This window comes from Podarcis liolepis (genome assembly GCF_965112155.1).
Source record: "Podarcis liolepis genome assembly, chromosome: 5".
NCBI classification, from domain to species: Eukaryota; Metazoa; Chordata; class Lepidosauria; order Squamata; family Lacertidae; genus Podarcis; species Podarcis liolepis.
In genome coordinates this window covers 74,787,253-74,809,679 of record NC_139556.1, presented here as the reverse complement: position 1 = coordinate 74,809,679, position 22,427 = coordinate 74,787,253, and the positions used below count along the sequence as shown (strand labels likewise).

General features: G+C 42.4%; 1 protein-coding gene across 4 annotated transcripts in view; it reads left to right on the top strand.

The window, feature by feature from the left end:
• Nucleotides 1-231: 231 nt before the first annotated feature.
• SPHKAP (SPHK1 interactor, AKAP domain containing) overlaps nucleotides 232-22,427 on the top strand; it is a 74,095-nt gene continuing 51,899 nt past the window's right edge. For 2 of the 4 annotated variants that reach the window (XM_083503643.1, XM_083503640.1), the window contains exons 1-2: nucleotides 232-487; nucleotides 21,845-21,947. In XM_083503643.1, coding sequence (XP_083359769.1) covers nucleotides 453-487; nucleotides 21,845-21,947 — 138 coding nt within the window. In that variant the 5' untranslated portion in view covers nucleotides 232-452. Of the gene's footprint in view, nucleotides 488-513; nucleotides 849-21,844; nucleotides 21,948-22,427 lie in introns of those variants that run through there. The other 2 variants (XM_083503641.1, XM_083503642.1) reach the window with 2 other exon arrangements.

Sequence of the window (22,427 nt, the reverse complement as noted above, 5' to 3'; positions counted from 1 at the left end):
CTAAACGGCTAAACAACAACAAATTGTAAAACTGTCAGCGAGCTGCTGCACGCATACTGCAGGCTCGCCGGATTTAACGCGTGAACACCCTTAAGGACTACATTCGTACATGCCTACAGACTCCTCGCACGTCTCAGCGTAACGTGTGAACAGCCCTAACCATAGTGGCCGACCCACAAGGGTGTACCACTGGCCTTCAAGCTCTTCCCTCAACCACCAGCAGCCTCCAGAGCGGCTGTTGGCGCCAGAAGCGGGCCACTCCCATGTGGCTCCTTCTGCCTCCTCCTATTCGCGGGAAGGAGAACCTGAAAAGGAGGCGGGCGCGGAGAGGGCGGCAAAGGGCAGGGCTGTGGTGTACCGCGTACTAAAGCCGGCCAAGTAGGACGGGGGGAACGCTGTCTGCCTTGCCTCTCCTCCTCCTCCCTCTGCGGAAGAGCATCCCGCCCCTGCTAATGGCTGGGAATTCCACGCTGAAGGTCCCTTCGAGGTAAGGAGCCGCGCTTTCCTCCGCGCCCGAGCCCACCTCTCGCTTCTTCCCGCTTTGTAGCCCTTTCTGCCGAGCTGCCTGCGCGCGGGACCCTCCCTCTAGGGCGCCCGAGGAGGAGCAGCAGCCGCTGGATCCGCTGCCCCGTGCAGAGGGAGCTCCTCCCGGGGTCAGGGTGGCTGGGTTGGGGAGAAGCTCGCCTCCCTCTCGCCAGCAGCTCCGGAGGAGGGTTTGACTTTAAAAACACGCAAGACACGCACACACACATCCTAGCTGAAGTGCTCAAGTGTCTTGCGCGCTGCCTGAGGCGTTCTTCAAGGGCGCATTTGGAGATCCGTGACGGAGACTAGCTTGCGAGGGGACGGTAAGGGCTCCATGCGTTCATGGGACGGTCGTGGGAGTTGTGCTTGAGTGTGTGTTTGTGTTTTGTGCAGAATGACGAGCGGGAATTTAAGGTGGGGGGGGGGGGGAGCATCGAAAGGCTCGGCCATCTTCCGAATTTTAAACTAGCTGCTGCCCAGCTCAGCCTTTTCTTCCTCATCCCCAGCGCGTTAGGAGGACACTACTGATAAATAAGGTTCTTGCTGTTCGCCTGCGTCGAAATCCTTCCTAAACACGCGAGCGAGCGTTCACACACGAAACACCCAGCCTGGCATTGCAAGTGGGACGGTTCATCAGAAGAGCTGTGTTTCATTCATGGTTGATCATGTTGCTCATAAATGCAGGAGGAAGCTTTGCTTTTCAGAGGCTTGAGGGAAATGCGACTCTTGGCTGCAGAGCACGTGGAAATGGAAGGAATTCGGAACAGTTGAGCAAAGCCGTGGTTGTTACATGTGATATGTTTGTTGAGAATGTTCTCTGTTAGGAGGTGAGCCCTCCAGGAAATGAATAATAATTAGGTTGGAAAATTGCTTCTTGCCTTGCATGAGGTATCAGAGAATACTAGCAGTGGACAGCTTCCCTAGTAATACTGCTTTTTTTTTGGGCGGGGGGGGGTGTGCCTCTGATCTTCCTGCGAAATTATTTCCATGAATGGGATTGGCTTTCTCCTGGAGCACTCGTTTTGAGACTCCTCTAATGATATGCCCATGTGCCAGAGTGAAGTTAACGTGAATTTTGATGTGCTTTAAAACTGGGCAACACCAAACACACACCTGAAATGCCATCAAGTTCTCTTCTTGCTTTCAAGTCTCAGCGTTAAAAAAATGTGTGAGTGGCATTTTGGTAATAGGAACTGATAGGATACTACCCTGGTTATTTATCTGTGCCACATTTTTAATTGGATGTAGAAACCATAAGCAGCATTGCTTTCAAAAACTAGCCATCGCCATGTAAACAATCTCTTGTGTTGAGTTTTAGTAGCACACACATTCCCAGGTGTGAAGGGCACTGCAGCAATAACGTTTTCTTGGGGCTCTAAGGGAATGCATGGTTTAATGTGTCATTCAGAATTAAGCAGGTGGAAGTGATCTAGGTTTTCAAAGTCAACATCGCAGAGTGTCTCCTTTTGAGTATTTTCTTAAAACGACAATACCCTTGTGATTTTGTGATAATCTATTTTTCGCCTTAAATGTTTTGTGCAAACAGTATTAAGGACACAGATAGGAAGCCAGGCACTTTCTAATGCATATAAAATGCAATGTTAATGTTCATTACTGTTTAGTTTTGTTCCACACAATATATTGTTGCTGGCCTACATACATCTCTCTCTGACCTACATACACAGGTTGTGAGCACAACTGCTACAAGAAGCAATGGATTTATGGTGTATCCTTTTGGCTAATGAAACAGTTTTCACTGCTTTGGGCTAACCCAGCTCATCTAGCAAATATATAAAATCGTTATGCAAGGTTAATGGTGTCTTGGAGGTGTGGTTAAAAATAAACAACCGGACATCTTCAAGCCTCTTAATGGACAGCATCTGTCTCATTCATACACACTGCAAGTAGCTGAACAGAATACAAGGGCAGCAGTCCTGTGTGTTTTGCAAAACATGTCTCATATTTGAACAGCAGAGGGTGTAAATTAAGAGTCAGTTTCCACTGTGAGAACAAAACTGATAAGGGGGGAAATGGGATATGGTTGCTGCAGGCTTTTTAATGGCTTCCTTTTTTCAATATGATTTAGCTTTTTCATTTTGACAAACCAATATTTGAAAAGGCAGTTTAAAGACTAACAAACTGCATTTGCTTATAACCAGTGAGATCTCTCTTTCATCATTCCATCACAATTCCTTAAAGCGAAAGAAAATTAGCTTTGTAGTAAAAAATCTCCAGAGGTAAACAGAAGATAAAACCATGAGATGCCTATAAAGAGCTCAAGGAGGCTGTGCTCCTATGGATTTGAGAGATTATGTTAATATTGCTGTTAATCGCTAGCTTGTTAATAGGATCAAGAACCTTCCCACTTATTTCAGATTGTAGGGAGCCCTAAGCAAGCACTATGTCACTGGTGTATTTATGTGTGTTTTGTGTCCATGTCTGTGTCTGCCAAAGCACACACATGCCTTTGTTGTGCATTATGGTTTTAGCAAATGCACTGTGTGTACACATGAAAAACGTAGTGTATGCAGCGAGACTGAGATACAGCATATTGTGCTTATTAACTACTGTACTTCAGTTCAAATCTGGAACAGCTGTACAGTGGTACATCGGGTTAAGTACTTAATTCGTTCTGGAGGTCCATTCTTAACCTGAAACTGTTCTTAACCTGAAGCACCACTTCAGCTAATGGGGTCTCCTGCTGCCGCTGTGCTGCTGGAACACGATTTCTGTTCTCATCCTAAAGCAAAGTTCTTAACCCGAGGTACTGTTTCTGGGTTAGCGGAGTCTGTAACCTGAAGCATATGTAACCCGAGGTACCACTGTATTCAGAGCCATTAAGACTGCAATCCTATGTTCATTTGTCTCAGTGGACTCAATAGGGTTTATTTCTGAGTAAGTAGACATTATGGAATTTCAGTGCAAGGCTGCAATCCCAAGAAAAACACTTGCCAGAGTAAGTCCCGTTGAACTTAGGGGGACCTGATTCTTAAGTCTCACCAAATTCACATGAATCTGTTTAAGGTTAATATGCTAGTCCCTTTCACGTCATTGATGTCAGGTTAGGGGTGAAGAACCTGTGACCCTTCAGATGTTGCAGGACTACACCACCTCTTATCCCTAACCATTGGTCTTGCTGGCTGGAGGTAATGGACAACAACATTTGGCTACCCATCCCTTAAGTAGTAGTTGAAACAATTTCTGGCACGAGAAGGTTGTTGTTGATCAGGCTTCTAGAATTCTGCATTCTCTCATCTATGTAGTTTCACTCTTCGACATTATTGAAATTCACTTGAGTCACATTTAAATTTTACAACTTCCTGTGCTTGCTGTCATAGAAAAAGTGCTTCTACTTGTCTTGGCAAAGATGTAATTGCATGATAAGCCCTAAAAGTGAAACGATTCATCTCCCTATGATGATCCATGCCCCTTTACGCGAAGATACCATATCACTCTAAGGCAGTATAAAACATAATCGGATCCACAAATCAGTAAAGTTGCAATAATTGGATTTAAGCAACTTGTGTCTGGGTGTTATGACTTGCTGCACCACCTGGAATGAGAGGTATAAACTGCTTCTCCAGAGCAGTGTCACAAAGGATGATTTTATTAAACTGCTGCTGCATGAATATCGTGGTAGCATAATAGACATAAATCTCTGCCAGAGAATTAAAGTCCTTAAATCTTACCGTGTTTTTTAAGACAGCGGAGTAGGGACACTGTTCCTGTCACACAAGTATTTTATCAGCCAAATCCTATGCAAACATCCTTGCACCAGTGCAGTGTCACAAAAGTATGGTGTTGCACTGGTGCTGTGACATATCCAGCATATTGCACAGATGCATTAACACTTGGGTTGGGCTATTTCTTGGTATGTGCGCGTTCCTCTTATTTATATTATTTTTTGCATATTTATTATGATTTGTATGGAAAGTGTGCAATTTGGTTGTGCACTTTTTGATGTTTTATTTATTGTTTATGACTACTTTTGTTATGTTTGTAATTATGTGATTTCCCCCATGTTGTATGCTACTTTAAGCATGGTTTTTTAACTGGAAAGGCAGCATTCAAATAATATTTTTTAAAAAAATATTGTGGTGTATGCAAGCAACTTGCAACAGAGCACATGCAACTGTGGAACTGCCAGGTTGTGCAAAATTTGCACATATTAGATATTGGGGGCAGGAGTGACAATACCTAGCACAATCCTACATCAACAGGTACAAAGAATTTCTAGCTTATACAACTGCAAAGATGGGCCCTCCAGGTGTGATTGGACTTCAGCTTCCATCATCTGTGACCATTGATCATGCTGGCTGGGGGGCTGATGGGAATTGGAGTCCAGTGACCGCTGGAGAGTCACAGGTTCCCCATGCCTGTCCTACTGGAATGCTGCAAGAATGCAGAGCCGAAATGTAAAATTTCAGAGCCAAGACAGAACTCTGGATGCTGACTTACTTGTACCATGCAAGCTGGTGGCCAATACCAGTAAGACTGGGTTCACCAGATATAGACATAGTTCTTGTCAGCTGCTTCTTGGTGTCATTTAACTCAGGTGTATTAAGATAATCATCTGCTCCATAACTGGTCATCATGGCAGAATGAGCCAACAGTTTCTCCCATATGTAGGTTAACTGCCAAGCAGTAAGCACCCAGTTGTTAAGAAATTACAGCTAAAAATGCCATTTAATCGTGGCCTCACTTTGCAAGCTCTGGTAAGTGGCTCTTTCCAGCCTGCCTCATAAATCATACTTAATGATGTAGTGTTGTTAAGTCCCTTTTTCACAACATGAACTATGAGAGCAATTTGTTGTGAAATTGATTAATCACGGGGGAGCATACAGCCAATTGTTGGAGCAGAGGAGGTAAATCAAGCTTTGCAGCATTTGCTTTTAGAGGTTAAGCACTGAATGTTTTCCTACCTTGATTTAAGTAAGGTATGAACTAATATGTCCAGATCTATAATTTAAATAGTTAATTTATTTAATTTAGTGCGTAAGCTAAAATAGATATTCATTTATTTAACATGTTTATAGCTTAGCCTTCACCTGTTCCAGGGGTTCCTAAACTCTGGTCCATGGGCCACCTGTGGCCTGTGGGCTTGGTTCAGGTGGTCCATGGCATGTCCTTGAAGAATACTTCTGATCTGAATCCTGTCATATTCTATGGAATTCAAATAGCTATGATGTCCCTTACTGTCCCGAGCTGTTCATAAGGACCTTGCTTTTGAGAACTGTTGTGTGTCATAATGGAATGCATATCTCTCTTGTCCATTGCATATCTTTTGTGTCTGTTCATTTGGGGATTATAGGGTTCACTTGTAAAGCGTGACATTGCTCCTAAGGCTCCTTGGGGAAGATGGAATTTTATTGCTGATGGGTAGGAGTAGCATGAGACTCTTAATCTCAGGGTTGTGGGTGCGAGCCCCATGTTGGGCAAAATATGCCTGCATTGCAGGGGGTTGGACTAGATGACCCTCGTGGTCCTTTCCAACTCAACACTTCTTTGATTGTCTTATTCTGTGTTGCGTGTCTGAGGGGCTCCATGACTTTGTGTAGCCTACTGGCAGAGCCTGTGATTGGAAAGCAGTGTCTATATCTGCAGTAGCCAGCCTCAGAGTTGCCTGGGAAGAGCTAGTGATTGCTAAAAACCACTCTAAAAATTGTAGCTCTGTGTGAGGAATAAAGATTCCTAACAACTCTCAATACCCTTAAACTACAGCTCCCAGAATTCTTTGGGAGAAGCCATAAAAGTGCTGTCATAGTGCTTTAGATGTATGGTGTGAATGTGTCGAGAGAGAGAACAGAATGGCAGAAAGAGAGAGGAATGTTTTGCTTTGGCCCTGCCCAGAGTTTGCTTGTGGCGCTCTTGAGAGAAGAAAATGTTGCCCACTGCTGGCATTAGATTGCCAAATAGTCTGACCTGGTGTGGCAGCTTCCTATGTCAAGCATTTAGAGCCAGTAAAACTATTGTTCTATATCTGCAGAATCTGGGTAGGCAATAACTTTCTCTCCATGTAGCCAGGCTTGTGCTCTCAAATTATTTTATTCCTATGGTGTTCAATTTCAACCCCATTATAAATTATAAAGAAGTGGGATATGCCGGAGGCTGTTTTCTTAATGGAATAATTGCCTATGGCATCAAACCGATAACAAGCTGTATGTGTAGAGTTTAGCTTGATAGTTTAGGAGCAGAACTGCAGGTGGTCATAGAAACAATATCTTATTAGCTAGGGATGCATAGATAATCAGAGTGCAAATTAGGGGCAGGTGTTCAGTTGTTGTCCATCTTGCCTAGGTTGCATTTTCTACTGACCTCTGGCCTCAGCTGTAGGACAGAGAGATTGCAAAGGAGCTGAACACTGTGTATTACTTCCTTTGGATTTCATTATGGAAGATAATCCACACCTGAAGCACTTATTTCCAGGGAGGGTAGCTGAGGAACTGAAGGAGAAGTGAAGAGACATGAAGTTCTGGGGCTTATAAGTAGACTACAAAATTAACAAGTCAGTGGATCCAGATGGCATCTACCCAGGGTTCATAAAGAGCTGAAATATGAAAATGCTGACCTTCTAAGAAAAATATGCAGCTTGCCATAAAAATTGGCCTCGTTGCTGAAAGTCTGAAATGTAGCCAGCATAATGGCTGCATTTGCATGTCATGATAAGTTGCAGATCCTCCTAGTGGTGCAGCAATAAAACTGATGGCACATTTGCAAAGCTAAGCAGGGTCTGGTATGGTTTCAGATTGGATGAGGATTGCATTGCAGGGGGTTGGACTAGGTGATCCCTGTGGTCCTTTCCAACTCTACCATTCTATGATTCCATGGTTTAGGTTGGTGTTGTTTAGTCGTGTCCGACTCTTCGTGACCCCATGGACCAGAGCATGCCAGGCACTCCTGTCTTTCACTGCCTCCCGCAGTTTGGTCAAACTCATGCTGGTAGCTTCGAGAACACTAATTTATCATGCCTGCTTTGCTCCTTCCCATTCATGTTGGGAAGCAACAAACTGTCTTAGCCTTATGTGTGAACCAGGGGTTGTGGTTTGTTTTACTCCCAAAAAAACAAAAACCCACCACCAAAAACGTGGTAGTTCTTGGTTTACCAACTGTGGTTCATTTGAGCAGAGCAAGCTACAATCTCTGGTTTGGATGTAACACTCAGCCGGTGATGATGGCTTGTTTTCTCTGCGGATGAGTGGGAAGAAAAGGGGAAGAGTAAACTGGTCACCATTGCCCTGTGCCGCAGTTTATGTATATTGGGATGTGCTAATCCAGCCAATGCCAGTTTTTTAAAAGGGATATATGGGAATCCATGAAATTACAGGTTGGTTCGCCTAAATGTTCATTCCGGGTGTATTAGTGGGAAGCATGATTAAAGATAAAATTACTAAGCATACAAAAGAGCAAAGTTTGCTGAGGAAGAAGCGGCGTAGCTCTGCAGAGGGTGGCTCGATGAAATTGTTCACTCAGCATGTGGCCGCATTGAAAAAACAAATTCCACGCCAGGGATTATTAGGGAAAGGGCTGACAGAAAAGCTGCCAGTACCATGCCTTTATATAAGTTTGTGATGCAGCCACGTTTGGAATGCTGCATACATTTCGTTCAGCCCATCCCCAAATGATGGTATAATGTTCCAAAAAGAACAAGAAAGGACACCCCCCCAAATGATCCAAATGTCCTCCATGAAAAGGCTGCAGCACCTGGGGCTTTTTTTACATTTAAGGGGAAAAGTGACTCAGCAGGGGAGGAGATGGTAAATGTTTAGGAAAAATTGGATGGGGATAACTTTCCCCCATCCCCGTCTCATAATGCTAGGGATCATCCTGTGAAATTGAAAAGCAATAGATCCAGATGAGGCAAGAGAAAGCGCTCCTTTGCACAATGCAGGCTTGATTTATTATGGGATTCGCTTTTGTATGCTTTGATTTCCACTGGCTTAGAGGGATAAAGAGAACCCATGGGATAAAGGAAACTCAATCAACAGCTATTAGTAATGATGGCTTTGTGCAGCCTCCAGATTCCGAGGCAGTATACTACTGAATACCTGATACTTAAGATCAACAAGGCAAGTGCTCTTCTGCTTTCAAACCCAGCTTTCAGGCTTCCTGGACTGAAACAGCAGGGCTCTTACATTTAGGCACATATGAATATAGGGCTGATGTTTTAATTTTGTTGTTGTTTAGTTGTGTCTGACTCTTCGTGACCCCATGGACCAGAGCACACCAGGCACTCCTGTTTTCCACTGCCTCCCGCAGTTTCGTCAAATTCATGTTGGTAGTCATCCCTTAGAGAGAGTTCAAACTCGGCTACATTAGTAAAGAAAAAACATTTTAAATATGTCACAACACTGCCATCAGATGGCACTGTTGAGTTCCGTCTTTTGCCAACATGAATATGCATTTTCCTGAATTTTTTTTTTATGTATCTAGATCCAGCCCTGCTGTTCTGTGTTAGAGGAGTCAAAATAGGTTGTGCATCAGTGAATCTTCTTCCTATCGATTTCAGATGGCCTCACTGTCCTTTGTGGCTTTACACCAATGCCAGCACCAGTTGAAGGCACAGAACAGGTTGAGCAATGTATGTTTTGTTGCCATTTCTAGAGTGATGCGCATTATTAAGCCCATGAATACACCTGGCTCACCTTACACCTTTGACTGAAGGAGGAATATAAAAGGCTCTTGATCTTCTTTCAAGAAATGCCAGTGAGTTAAGGCTGTGCTTGCTTATTTTAAATAAGATCTGATAGCTTGTGAAGCTGTGTTGAAACATACGCAGCCAGAGCTATCTGTAACTTGACATTTTAACTTGGAAACACCATTTCTTTTTAAGATTTTGGTGGAATGGAATTTTTAAGATTTTGGTGGAATTCAAAATATGATTGACATGTGGGTAGCTCAGTTGGTTAGAGTGTGGGGTTGATAAAACCACAGCTGCAGGTTCGGTTCCCCTGTAGGACTGCTGCATATTCCTGATTTACAAGGGGGTTGGACTAGATGATCCTTAGGGTGCCTTCCAACTCTACAATTCTATGATTCTATAATAGAAGTAATAAAGAAAGTGTGGAGCAGGATATTGACTGGCATGGAGTTGCAACACTCCTTATTTATTTGTAACATTCTAGATGAGCTGCTTGTCAGCCCCCCAAAAAAGACCCCAAGCCATCTTGCATTGTAAACAACAACTCTTCAACCCCAAGAAAAATCCCAAAAGATCTGTTATTCAGGTTTTACTTGTGCTGTATGGGTAATATTTGGGGTCAGAATATTAGTTTTTAACTAAATCTTTGCAAGTGTGGCGTTTTTCCTCCAAACCTCTGGAGAAGATTTCAAGGTGGTGCAGGGACCAAAGAAGAAGTTCTCTTTCAGCCAGGCTCTTACTTGCCTGACAGTCCCAGGTGCTTCATTTTATAGTTGCCCTGTAAAAGAGGCTTTCTTGAATATGTTTGAAAATTGCAATGCTTAATCAGTCATGTAGGCTTAGTACTGCTTCAGTTCTGTTAAAAAAAAGCATCCCTTTTAATCCAGAAGTATGCCATCAAGATGAGGTCTCCCTTTTTTATTTAATGAAATAGAAGCAGGCATTCAGGGCCTGGAAAAGAAAGAAGCAAAGAATGTGTGTTAAACTACAATTACAATGGCACAACTTTTCTATTCAGTGTTCTCTGTTCTGTGTGCTTTCCAAGATGATGTGTACCTGAAAGGTGGTATTTCAGCAGGTGTAGAACTCTGACAAAGACAAAATGCTTCTGTAAAATCCCATTATGAGCACCTAGTGAAGGCAATGCTACATTTTTTAACAGAAAGCTTGTGTTTAGTAAAGGTTGGTTTAGCCTTGACCTGTAATACCAGAAGGGCATATCTTTTTATTACTTACATTCTCTCAATTAGACCACAGATGTACTTTTGAGAACAAGCGTACAAGAGCCGTAGTCTGCGATCTGAAAATCTTACAGAATTGGGCCGCAGCTAACATTTACATTATGCATGGGATTCACATCCAAAACAAATCATGAAAACATTTGCTAGAGGTATTTATAGCTGTCATTTTACTAACCATCTGTGCCTTCACGGGAGTATACACATGGTTAGGAGCGAACAAAGCTCATGATAGCAGTCGGTCTTAACTTTAAAATCACAAATGCAACTGCGGAAACACACACACACATTTCATTTATCCAGACCTCAGATGTCTATATCATAGAGTCGGTGTGGTATAGTTTATAGTTCTGGATATAGAGTTAGAATCATAGAATTGTAGAGCTGGAAGAGACCCTGAGTATCAGCTAGTCCAACTCCCTCCAATGGAGGAATATGCTGCTGTCTCGTACAGGGATTGAACCTGCAACCTTCACATTATCAGCACCATGCTCTAACCAACCAAGAGTCATGGGTTCAAAACTTCACAAAGGCTGCCATCATAAACACCTTTCCTGGGGATTAAGTCCCACTGAGCTCAGTGAGACTTACTTCTGAGTAAGCATGCGTCAGATTGCACTGTTAGTCGTAAAACTCATCCAGTAACTTCACACCAGCCATTATCACTTAGCGTAACCTAACTCACAGGGTGATGTTGTCTTATATCAAACAATTTTATCCCTAGACAATGAGTTTGTTTTTCTAAGCTGGGTCTCCTACCAAGCCACCTGGAACAATCTGCTTTCCTGAGAACAGAAAGAGGAATTCACTTTGAAAGGTGCTTTAGATTAAACTCTCATAAATAATTTGTTCTGCTTACAGCATACATTACCTTAAGCTGAAACAGTGCATGAGTTAGCACACTAGCTTCCCTCCACCCCTTAGATACCTGAATTTACATTCTGTTTTACCTAAATAAACCTTACCAGGGACTTTCCAAATTAATATTTTATTTTACCCTATGGTTATTCAGAGGCTCTTGTACTCAAAAAAAGTCTACCGTCTAAAAAAACAATTTGGTTTTGATGTAATGCAGAGGAGAGAAAACATACCTCCCTGCATAAAATAGAACAGGCATGCATAGGTCTACTTTAATTTTACTCTTGACTGTTGGGATATCCAGCAAACCTTGTTCATGTAAGTGGAAAGAAAGTAGTGTTTCCTTGGAATGAGGGACAGTGGAGACTGTGGTGTCTTTATGATATGTGGTTTATTTACACATTTTTACAACCTGAAAATCAGTTTACTGATACTTTCTGATAATATTTTGTAATTGCTGCAACCTGAGGAATGCACTCAATTTAACACCATGTGACTATTATAATTCTTAAGGCAGCTACTGTCACGGTCTACAGTTTTTAATCTTTTAACTATCATCCATAACCTTAGCATTTCAAAGAAGGAACATTGCTGCACCATGAAAGGGAATATCTTGATAAAGTCAGCTACTGAATCCCAGTGAGCATAGTGCTCTTTTAGAATTAAAACCAAGATACAATGGATCTTGCCCTGTATCACATTCATCAGCGGAAAATGAGATTGAGAAACAGCACAGTTACTTTGCAGACATGGAATTACAATTCCAGCTGAGTTCACTGTTCTAAGAACAGTGACGAGTTCACATCTACAGACTTCTGAGGGTCTTATAAACCTTTAAGGCCCAGTTCCGATGTAATGGGGAACAGTGGTTTTCCACTGTATTAATTAACTATGAAAGGTTTTGAACTCTTGCATTCCCGTTTTCTCACTTTGCCTTCTTGCACGTCAGAGGAAGAGCTTATAAGCTTTTGTTTCCAGTTCCCAGGTCTGCTTGCACAACTAAACTCCTCCCATGGGACAGTCCCATTGCATGGACAGACAATGTTGAATTGCACCCACTGATTGCTCATTCCAGAGAAAGCTGTATCACCTCAAATATGTATCTTTTCTTGGATAAATTATATCGTGTTTGCATTGAGGAGTAGTCTGAGACAAAATAATTCCCTGCCACTATTCTCTAGCTATCTGGAGAGGGGGAGCAATGCTGTTAGGATCCAGTGGAGCAAACAAAGAAACAGTTTGTAGTGAGTTTGAGTTTGAAGTCAGAAGCAGAGTGAGTTGAGAATTCAGAGCTGTGATTTTTAGTATTATTATTTTTTTGCTGTCTACTTGTTTTGTACATCAAGCAACCAAGAAAACAATCTATGTGGGCATTTCCCCATCTCTTGGAATTAAGAACACACAGTCTTTTCAGGATTCACATTCAATGTATTGGTCCACATGCAGCCAATCACTGTCTCCAAACATCTGTCTAGCACTTTAGACACCACTGCTGATTCAGATGGAACAGAGAGATAGAGTGGATATTGTCTACATACAGTACTGGTGACACTGCACTTCAAATCAGAGATAGAGAGAGAATTGTAGAGCTGGAAGGGACCACAAGGGTTATCTACTCCAACTCCTTCCAATACAGGAATCTTTCACTCAACGTTGGGCATGAACCCACAGCCCTGATATTAATAGTCTCGTGATGTACCAGCTGAGTTATCCTGACTGTGTCTCCTGATGACAGCATCCAGCGACTACATGTAGACAGTAAATAGTATGAAGGACAAGATGGAACCCTCTGAGATGCCATAGGAAAGCTCCCATGTCCTTGAACACTGCCCCTCCATAACTTCTTGCTGGAAACAGTCCTTGAGGTAGGAGCAGAACCACCCACAACCTCCAATTCCTTGATACCAAAAGCTGCTGAGAAGCCAAGAAGAGTGAGCATGGTCCCGTGACCAGTTCTGAAGCCAAACTGAAATGGACCCAGATAATTCAGCCTCCACAAAGCATACCTGAAACCACCTTCTTGAGTACCCTGACCCAAAAGGGGATGTTTTCCCTTTCATTAGAGAAAAGATACAAAAGCATGCTCTGCTGGTCTACAGTTCTGCATTAAAAATTGTTGGATATGATTCTCCTACAGCTTTTATTACATTACATATAATTTTGGCTTTAGGACAGTGATATTACATCTTGTTATATATAAGCATATAATAGCAATACTATAATTATGTCACAGATGATTAGATGATTGCTTTTTGAACCTTTGCAGGATTATAATTATGCCAATTATGCCAATGGTGGAACTATGTATTATGAGATGATAGGTTCAAAGTGTATGACTGACAGTCACCCTAATGCAGCAAGAGAAATCTGCAGTTGAAAGTGGGCTTCTGCTCACAAATCTTCCCACCAGCCACTCCACTCAGTGAATGGTCAGCACTATCAGTACTGGCAATGGTGACCAGCTGTTGTGGAAGAGAGGGAAGCAGATGCCACGCTCTGTTCAAGTGGCTATTGGGTCTCTGGCATCTGACATGCAATCAACAATGTCACTGTTTGTGTTGATGGGTTGGGGTCATTCTCTCATCCCTTAACACTTATCATGGTCACAGCCCTACCTGACATTCACACTTTGAAGTTTGCATAAACATCTACATGCATAAAGCAAAGTGTTTTGTTTCCATTCACATGACCCAATTACCTTTGTTTTTTAGTGTGCACATTCCTTGGATTAGGCCTATGTGTGTTGGTTTTCATGCATACATATCCCCTATGCATGCTAAGCCTAATGCAAGCATAGGCAAACTCGGCCCTCCAGATGTTTTAGGACTACAACTCCCATCATCCCTAGCTAAGAGGCCCAGTGGTCAGGGATGATGGGGATTGTAGTCCCAAAACATCTGGAGGGCTGAGTTTGCCTAATGCATAAGCAAGGGCCAGGATGCAATTTCCCACTTCATATGGGATTTAAGACCAGTGTTGACGTGTTCACAAAATATAAGTCTTTTTTTGCAATCCTTCGGGTACAAATTGTGGCCTTCCAGTATTAATACTTTAAATTCTCCTTGAGACTATACAGTTTCGGATTATGCCATTGACTAGGAAGCTTATCTTTCTCTATTAGTTACTTTACATATTATATTTTTCTTTGCATATTATATCTTTCTTTGAAATTCCATACTTTGTGATGCATTTATGAGAGATTATTGGGGACTGGAAGTATGAATGATAATATAAAAGATAGCTAAGGGCAGCAAGTGTGAAGCAGTACACAAAAAAATAATCTAATTGCATGAATGTTGTACCATTGTGGTTAAAGTTACCAGCTTTTAAGACAACATTTACTATTTAACAAGCGTTTGGAATGAAGAATATCTTTGACATCTTTGACACTTGTCAAAAAGGGAGTGTCATGAATAAATACGCAAAAATAACCACAGCTTCCCAGCTGGGTTGACATTTATGGTAATCGAAACAAATTAAAAAATTAAAAAATTCCTTCCAGTAGCACCTTAGAGACCAATTAAGTTTGTTATTGGTTTGAGCTTTCGTGTGCATGCACACTTCTTCAGATACAGCTACCTACCTGTAACTAGATTTATGGTAATGTTAGCAATCCTAAGAAGGATGTGCCTAAAATTGAAATGCAGAATAGGAGCTTCCATTATGGTCAACTATGAGGAAACCATTTTGAGCAGCCTTAGCAAACCTGGTACCCTCCAGATATTTTGGACCACAACTCCCATCAGCCTCGGCCAGTTTTGTAGTCCCATGCTTCTGATGGGAAGCAGGTTGGCGAAAGCTGATTTAGAACATTTTGTCCAGAAACTGCTCAAAGGGCCAACATACTGCACATACACAGCTTCAGGTCAATCCTTATTAAGAGAAGATTGACTCTGTGGTGTTGTAAAGAGCTTGCCTTAAAAATGGTTTCTCAGCTTGCATGAACAAGTCACATTGGGTGCGTATTGAGAGTTGTTTGTCGAAAGAAAGGAACGCTTCCATTGCTCACACAATTAGTCACAGCACTACGAGCAGCAGGATACTTACTTATCCCCATGGCTAGAGATCCTAGATAGCATCACATTTTTCCAACAGTGTTAAATGAGCAAGGATACAGATTGCTTAATCAGGATAAGCAATAGGAAAGTGGATTCTTTGTCAGCAAGGGAAGACTTGGAACCATGGAGACTTTGCACATCATAATAAGGGTATGTGATAATAATTCCAGTGATTTGTTCTAAATGCTCAAAATACACCATATGTGTACATGTTGCCTCAACTGGTCTTACAGCAAGCTTGTGAATAATCTTCCTATGTCCAACCAGTGATTTCACAAGCATTGGAACTTGACCTGGGAATATCCTCCTCTTACCTGTGAGGTTACATTAACTTGTGGCTGACTGGTACACCAGCAGTGTAAAAATAAAAAATGTTTTGTTTGGGGGTAGCCAATAAATAAGCAGTGAGACAATATACAGCCTTGTCGTACTCCTTTCCCAATTTTGAACCAATCAGTTGTTCCATATCCAGTTCTAACTGTAGCTTCTTGTCCCACATAGAGATTTCTCAGGAGACAGATGAGGTGATCAGGCACTCCCATTTCTTTAAGAACTTGCCATAGTTTGCTGTGGTTGACACAGTCAAAGGCTTTTGCATAGTCAATGAAGCAGAAGTAGATGGTTTTCCCAGTAGTGATGTATGGAAGTGAGAGCTGGACCAAAAAGAAGGTTGACCGCCGAAGAATTAATGCTTTTGAATTATGGTGCTGGAGGAGACTCTTGAGAGTCCCATGGACTGCAAGAAGATCAAACCTATCCATTCTTAAGGAAATCAGCCCTGAATGCTCACTGGAAGGACAGGCCCTGAAGCTGAGGCTCCAATACTTCGGCTACCTCATGAGAAGAGAAGACTCCCTGGAAAAGACCCTGGTGTTGGGAAAGATTGAGGGCACAAGGAGAAGGGGATGACAGAGGACGAGATGACTGGACAATGTTCTCAAAGCTACCAGCATGAGTTTGACCAAACTGCCAGAGGCAGTGAAAGACAGGAGTACCTGGCGTGCTCTGGTCCATGGGGTCACGAAGAATCGGACACGACTAAATGACTAAACAACAACAAAGCCAATAAATAATATGAAGCCACAATGTTTCCCTCAGGGCTTGTGGTGGGCATTCCTACCCACCCATCCAGTATGCAGATTGCAGGGCTTGAGCGTAGGCGCATTAACTCTCTCTCTCTCCCGCCCTATGTGTCATGCTCCCATTTCTGTTCAGCTCCTCTATGGCTGCTATTGTTAAAGAACAGAACACATTTAATGCATTCACGAATTTAACATTCGGAGTGTTTTGGCCCTCGGGCTCTTATTTTCTCACTTTCTCCAGTTGTTAAAATGGATACTAACTTTTTAAAGAGATGGCTTTTCCGCAAAATTGTTTCTTACATTTAAAAATTGCAGTCTGGATACATTGTCGTGTTGTCAGAACGGTGCAAGAACATGTGACTGACAACAGCTTGCGCCCCAACACTCTTGCCATTCCTGCCAAGGGGAAGGGCAGTAGTACAGGATCTGCTTTGAATGCAGAAGGTCCCAGGTTCTGTCCCCAGTGTCTCCAGCTAGGGCTGAGAAAAAACCCTGTCCAAAATCTTGGAGAATCTCTGTCATTCAGTGTGCAGATAATACTGAGTTTGTTGGACCAACGGTCTAACTCAGTATAAGGCTGCTTCCTTTGTTCTTAATGGAAGAGCTATATTTGTGTGCACGTGAGACTGCATTACTGGATCAAGGTGCCAGGCCTTGGGAACTATTGCAGTTGTTAATTTATTTTTACCCAAGTTTGTGCCATGTTCAGTTGCAGTTCAGTCCAGCATTGGATGTTCATACAGAAAGCCTGCCAGTCACAAAGCAGAAAAACGAGGATGCATGAAGAAGAGAGTCAAAATTCTGCACTTCTAATTCCTTCAGAGACCAAAGATAGCAAGCCTACTTCACCTTCAGAGGGTCTTAACTTTTTTCTCAAACAACTCATTTGGCCCATATCTTATCATATTATCTGCTGTACTTCTGGCCAAGTGGAAGATGTATCTGGATTTAGAAGTTATATAGCCATGAGCTTCAGCAGTGCAAGATATATCTCATTCTCCAGTGACCCTGAAAACAAGAGATTTAAATGTCACTCTGATCTTCAGACTGAGATGTGGCCTGCTTCTTTCAGTGTCACTCACAAAATACACTGACATTTTAGGTTTTCTGCTATCATATTGCTCTATCACTTCCTATTAATGCAAACCTTTCTCCTTTTTTTCTTTTCTTGACTTGCTGTTAAATGAGTTCATTTGTTATTTAAATCTGTGGTAGAAATTATTTGAGCCAGGTAGCCAGCCTTTTTGGGCCTGTGGAGACAAACCGAAGAAACTATCTGTTGGCTATTTCAATGAGAGAAGGGGTGGGAAAGGGTGGCCCATGGGCTCTGAGGAAGGCCTTTGTGGGAATATGTGGGCCCACAGAACCTCGTTTGCAACCCCTGTGCATATACATGATGACTGTTTGACAACATACCTTTAAATGTAATATAATGCATGTTTTGTTTCTTCATACGTACCTCTTTTCAGTTAGTTTGTAGAAGTGCTTTGTTCTGGGGGGACACAGGGGTACGCATACCCCTAAACATTTTGTGAATCTAAGTTTGGCCTCATTGAGGGGCAGTATTTCAATATGAGTAGGAAAATAAGAGTAGCCCTAAACATTTTTTAGGGGGGGAAAGCACTGGTTTGTAGAATACGTATAGTATTAAACTACAAGCAGCAGCAACAACACATCTGCTCCTTGGGTGTCTCTGCATCAGTCCTATGGATTGACTTAAGCCGCAGTGGCACAAGCCCTCAATTCCACTATAGAATAAAAAGTTTGATCCCGATCTTAGAGAGATAGAAAGACATTTATTCCAATCTTGGTAGCTTTCTTGGGTCAGGAGCGTCCATAGGATTCTGTACAAATAGTGTAGGCTCTTAACTGCCCATTGCAAAAGGGTACCTGCCCAGTTCATATAATTAGCAGAAGTATATTAAAGGGGGGAATCTGCCCTGTTGCAAGGGAATGTTGTCCCTTTAAACCAGTATTGAACCACTTAGGAGTTGCTGTGTCAGACCCAAAACCCACATAACACCTTTTAATTTTTATCTTGTTCTGTTCCGTTCCGTTCTGTGCTGCTTTATTACCAAAGCCACTAAACTGTAAGCTGTAAGCCAGGGCTTAATGTGAAATAGCAGCATTCTGGTTTGCACTGCTCATTTGTTTCCAGCAGCTCTTCCCTTTGAGGAAATAAAACAGAGCGGTGGCTTAGTGTTACGTGTGAACCAGCACTCATTTTTTGTTGTTGTTTCTCTCCTAGCAGACCATGGACAGAAGCCAAGGTTTATTCCGGAATAACAGATTGTGGTTTCTCTGAAGGGAACAAACCATAAGCGCTTGTTCACAAGTAATGCTAAGTTAGTTCTCCTGGGAGCCCCCCCCCTCCCGCTTGGTCTGACATGGAGAGGAGAGGGGTGGGTACAAATCATTCATAGGAAGCCATGATATATTTTAAGCCATGGTTTACTGTTACATGTGAACTGGGCCTCAACAGGCCATTTTATAGGATTGAATCGAATATGTATAGGTTTGAAATAATGGTAGAAAAATTCAGAGTACTAAAGAACAGATAAACTTTTTTGTGTGTGACTTGTATTGTTGGAGCGTGTTTGTTCCTTGATTATGGTCAAACAAATTCATGGTATTTATCATCTTTCCTCATAGAAAAGCAATTCATAACTTTTTAAAAAACCTGTATCAGCTTATATTTAAGTGTCTGTATGAACACATACATTTGTGTCAAGGTAAAAAGAGCAAGTAGCTGTAATGTTGGTAAAGTGTGACACTGAAATTCAGCATATTGGACTGTGATAAGAAATGTGAAACATTTCTCACAGCCTAAAGTGTTGTGACTACCACCAAGTCTTAAAGGCCAAACTAGACATTACAGGGGCAGTTTCGTATGTTTACCTGTGGAATTGTTCCAGCCACGTAAAATGTGTGATAGTTCGGTTTTTAAAGAAAAAGGCGTGTGCAGGAGAGGAGTACGGAACTATCCTTCCACTTTAGCCCCTTTTAAAGTATTTTAAGGCCATTTCCAGAATCTTAAAGTTCAGCTGAGGAGAAAAGCACTTGGCAGAGAAGCTGTGGGTAAGAGAGCTGCAGGTGGTGGAACCATTCTGAACTCGTCCACACACCCCATTTTTATTTTAAAACTGAATCTCATTTTCTTTCCTATGTGTGGCTGAGTTCCATATTTAAACAGGTGGATCTGCTGCTATGCCGCCAAGTCACATCCACACCATATGCTTAAAGCACCCCTTTAGCAATCATGGCTACCCCACAAAGAATCCTGGGAGCTGTAGTTTGTTAACCATGCTGAGAGAAGGGAGACCTCTTGCAAAACTACAATTCCCTGTACTCTTAGCAAATACAGTTCCCAGGATTCTTTGGGGGAAGCAATGACTGTTAAAGTGGTGTAATGATGCTTTAAATGTGTGGTGTGGACGTATCCCTTGTTTGACTGGGGAGGGGGAAGTTGTCGTTTCCCCCACTTCCTGGTTTCCTCCAACAAATGATCCAACTATCACGGTAGTGAGTTTGACTTTTGCCGGCCATTGCAAGTAAGGATTTGGAGACTCTGTTGAAACATGGTGCCAGAGATGAGTCAGAGCAGCTGAGAATAGCTCAGCCAGCCATGGAAAGCTCAGCATCATTATAAAATAAGTCAGAGAAAACAAATGAATGACTAAGATGAAAAGCGTTGGCAAGCAAGACATTTTGCTGCCCGAGGCAGAGTAGCAAATGGTGGCCCTTCCCTGCCCATCTTCACTCAAGGTCAACCAGATTCTTTTGGCGCCTGAAGCAGAAAATCCTACAACTGCCTCTCCTGCTTTCTGGCAAGTAAAAATGCAGTTACGATAAATAAAACCACCAGCAGTTTTCTAGCCTTTCGTGATACCAAAATCAGCAGTCTAAGGTGGCAGACTCACTCTGCCTGATGGCTGGTCCAACCCCAACCTGGAAAGGTAAGATGATATGCAAGGGAGTTCTGTGGAACAGATAATCAAAGGGCTGCAGCCAGAATACATAGCTTGAAACAAGTGTTTGAGAAAGAAGAATAAAAGGTGAGCTCTGATGGATCCAGCATTATGTTCTCACAATGGCCAATCGGATGCCTAGAGGAAGCTCACAAGCATGACAGGAACACAGAAGCACTCCTCCCCATTTGCTCCCCAGTGTATCAGTATACAAAGGCATACTGCATCTGATACCGGAAGTAATATACAGCCATCATGGCCATTGATAACCTTACCCTCCATGAATCTGGCTAATGCCCTTTTAAAACTATTGAAGTTGGGGTAGTGGATTCCATAATTTAACTATGTACAGTGTGAGGAAGCAATTCCAAAGAACTTTGCTGACTGGTCTGAAGTTCTAGTGCTATGGGAGCTGTAGAAAAAAAAATAATCTGCTCCTTAGTTCCCTTCTCCCCCACACCCCATGTAAACTTGCTCTCCAAATACTCCAAAAGCTAGGAGGCAGAGCATCCCCAAGTAATGAAAAAACAAAGAATGTGGGCAGAGCCCTCTGGCAAGAGCCACCTCTGCAGGTTCATCATGGACGTTGTGTGACCATTATGTAGCAACCGTGAGTGTATGGTGAAAGTGCCACCCACGGCGCCAAATCAGTGGAGTGGGTTTGATGTTGGCAATGATTTATAGCTTTGTTCCATGGGCTGCCATCATGAGTTGCTAATCCATCAGTAGTAACATTTTATGACTGGCGTTGGCTCTGCATGACAAGCTGTGCCTGAGGATGATAGCTCCGGACTGTCCTCTATGTCTGCAAATTCTGGATTTCACGCTTGCAACACTGTGTACTGTACCACCACACCACATTAACGATGATGGGGAAAGCCTGCTTGGGCTCTCTAGTCCATTGCACTTTTTGTTGTTGTTTTGTCTCTGAATAGCTGTACAGTAATTTGTCTTTTTTTCCTGGTTGTGAATCAGGGGACTGGGATGAGGCATAGCAGCTTTTGCTAACCTGGTGCCCTCTGATGTTTTGGGACTATGAGCCAGTAGAGCTAGCTGGCTGGAGCTTGATTGTAACATTAATCCAAAATATATACCAGGTTGGCAAAGGCTGAAGCACAGCATGAAGTTTGTTTGTTTTTATCTTGGAATCTGTCAAGCTGAATGAATGCTGCCATTACATATCAGTTGCGTCCCTAGAACTGTGCTTGAGGAGGAAGAGAACACTTAATTGTATTGTTGAAGGCAGACAGATGCCATTATGTCCAGCTAAGGTCTTTATTCTCAGTTTTTAAAAGGCACCAGGGAGTTATTTTAGAGCATACTTCCAAAAGCAGCAAAATGAACCGGTCAATAGACTTGCGCTGCTAACCTAGAAAACAGCAGGGATTGAAGTGATCTGTGTTGGGTAGGACTTAAAAATGAAGCCATATTTGATTTATTTATGCCAATGAGTCACTGAATGATTTTCTCTCTTCAGCAACTTTGAATCTCCACTGATGTATGAAGTTTCAGAGCACCAGAGCAGTGGCACAGATAGTTCAGGAAGCAGTCTTGGAAGCTCGGTCACAGCATGTAAGAAGGTAACTTGCGTTATTTTTAATCAGATTGCATTATTAAAATAAACTTTGCATTATTAAAATAAGCTCACGTTATTCTTAACCAGCAGGTTGACTGTACTGCTGAGCTGTTGTCTCAATAGTGCTTGAAGCCCAAGCTGTACGGTAAATAAAAAATATGAAATGGAAAAATCAGCATGAACATCTGGATATGGGCAAAAAAGATGGCAAGTCTTGCATTGGCTGGATATTCCAAAAATGTTTGGTGTCTTGTGTTTATGGACAGCCTGATCTTGCTGTGCTCCTTTCGCTGTAGAGACAAACTGTGGCTTGTGCCAGTGAAACTCTCAAGGGCAAATGGTTCTAGGAAAGTGAACACAGATGCTCCACCACTGGAGTTTCTGTGACTGGGCGTGGACAGAAAGGGTAGACTTGAGTCGAGGAGATGAGTTGCCCACTCCATATATGTCTGGAACCTCTGAGCTTAATCATACGTATCATCAG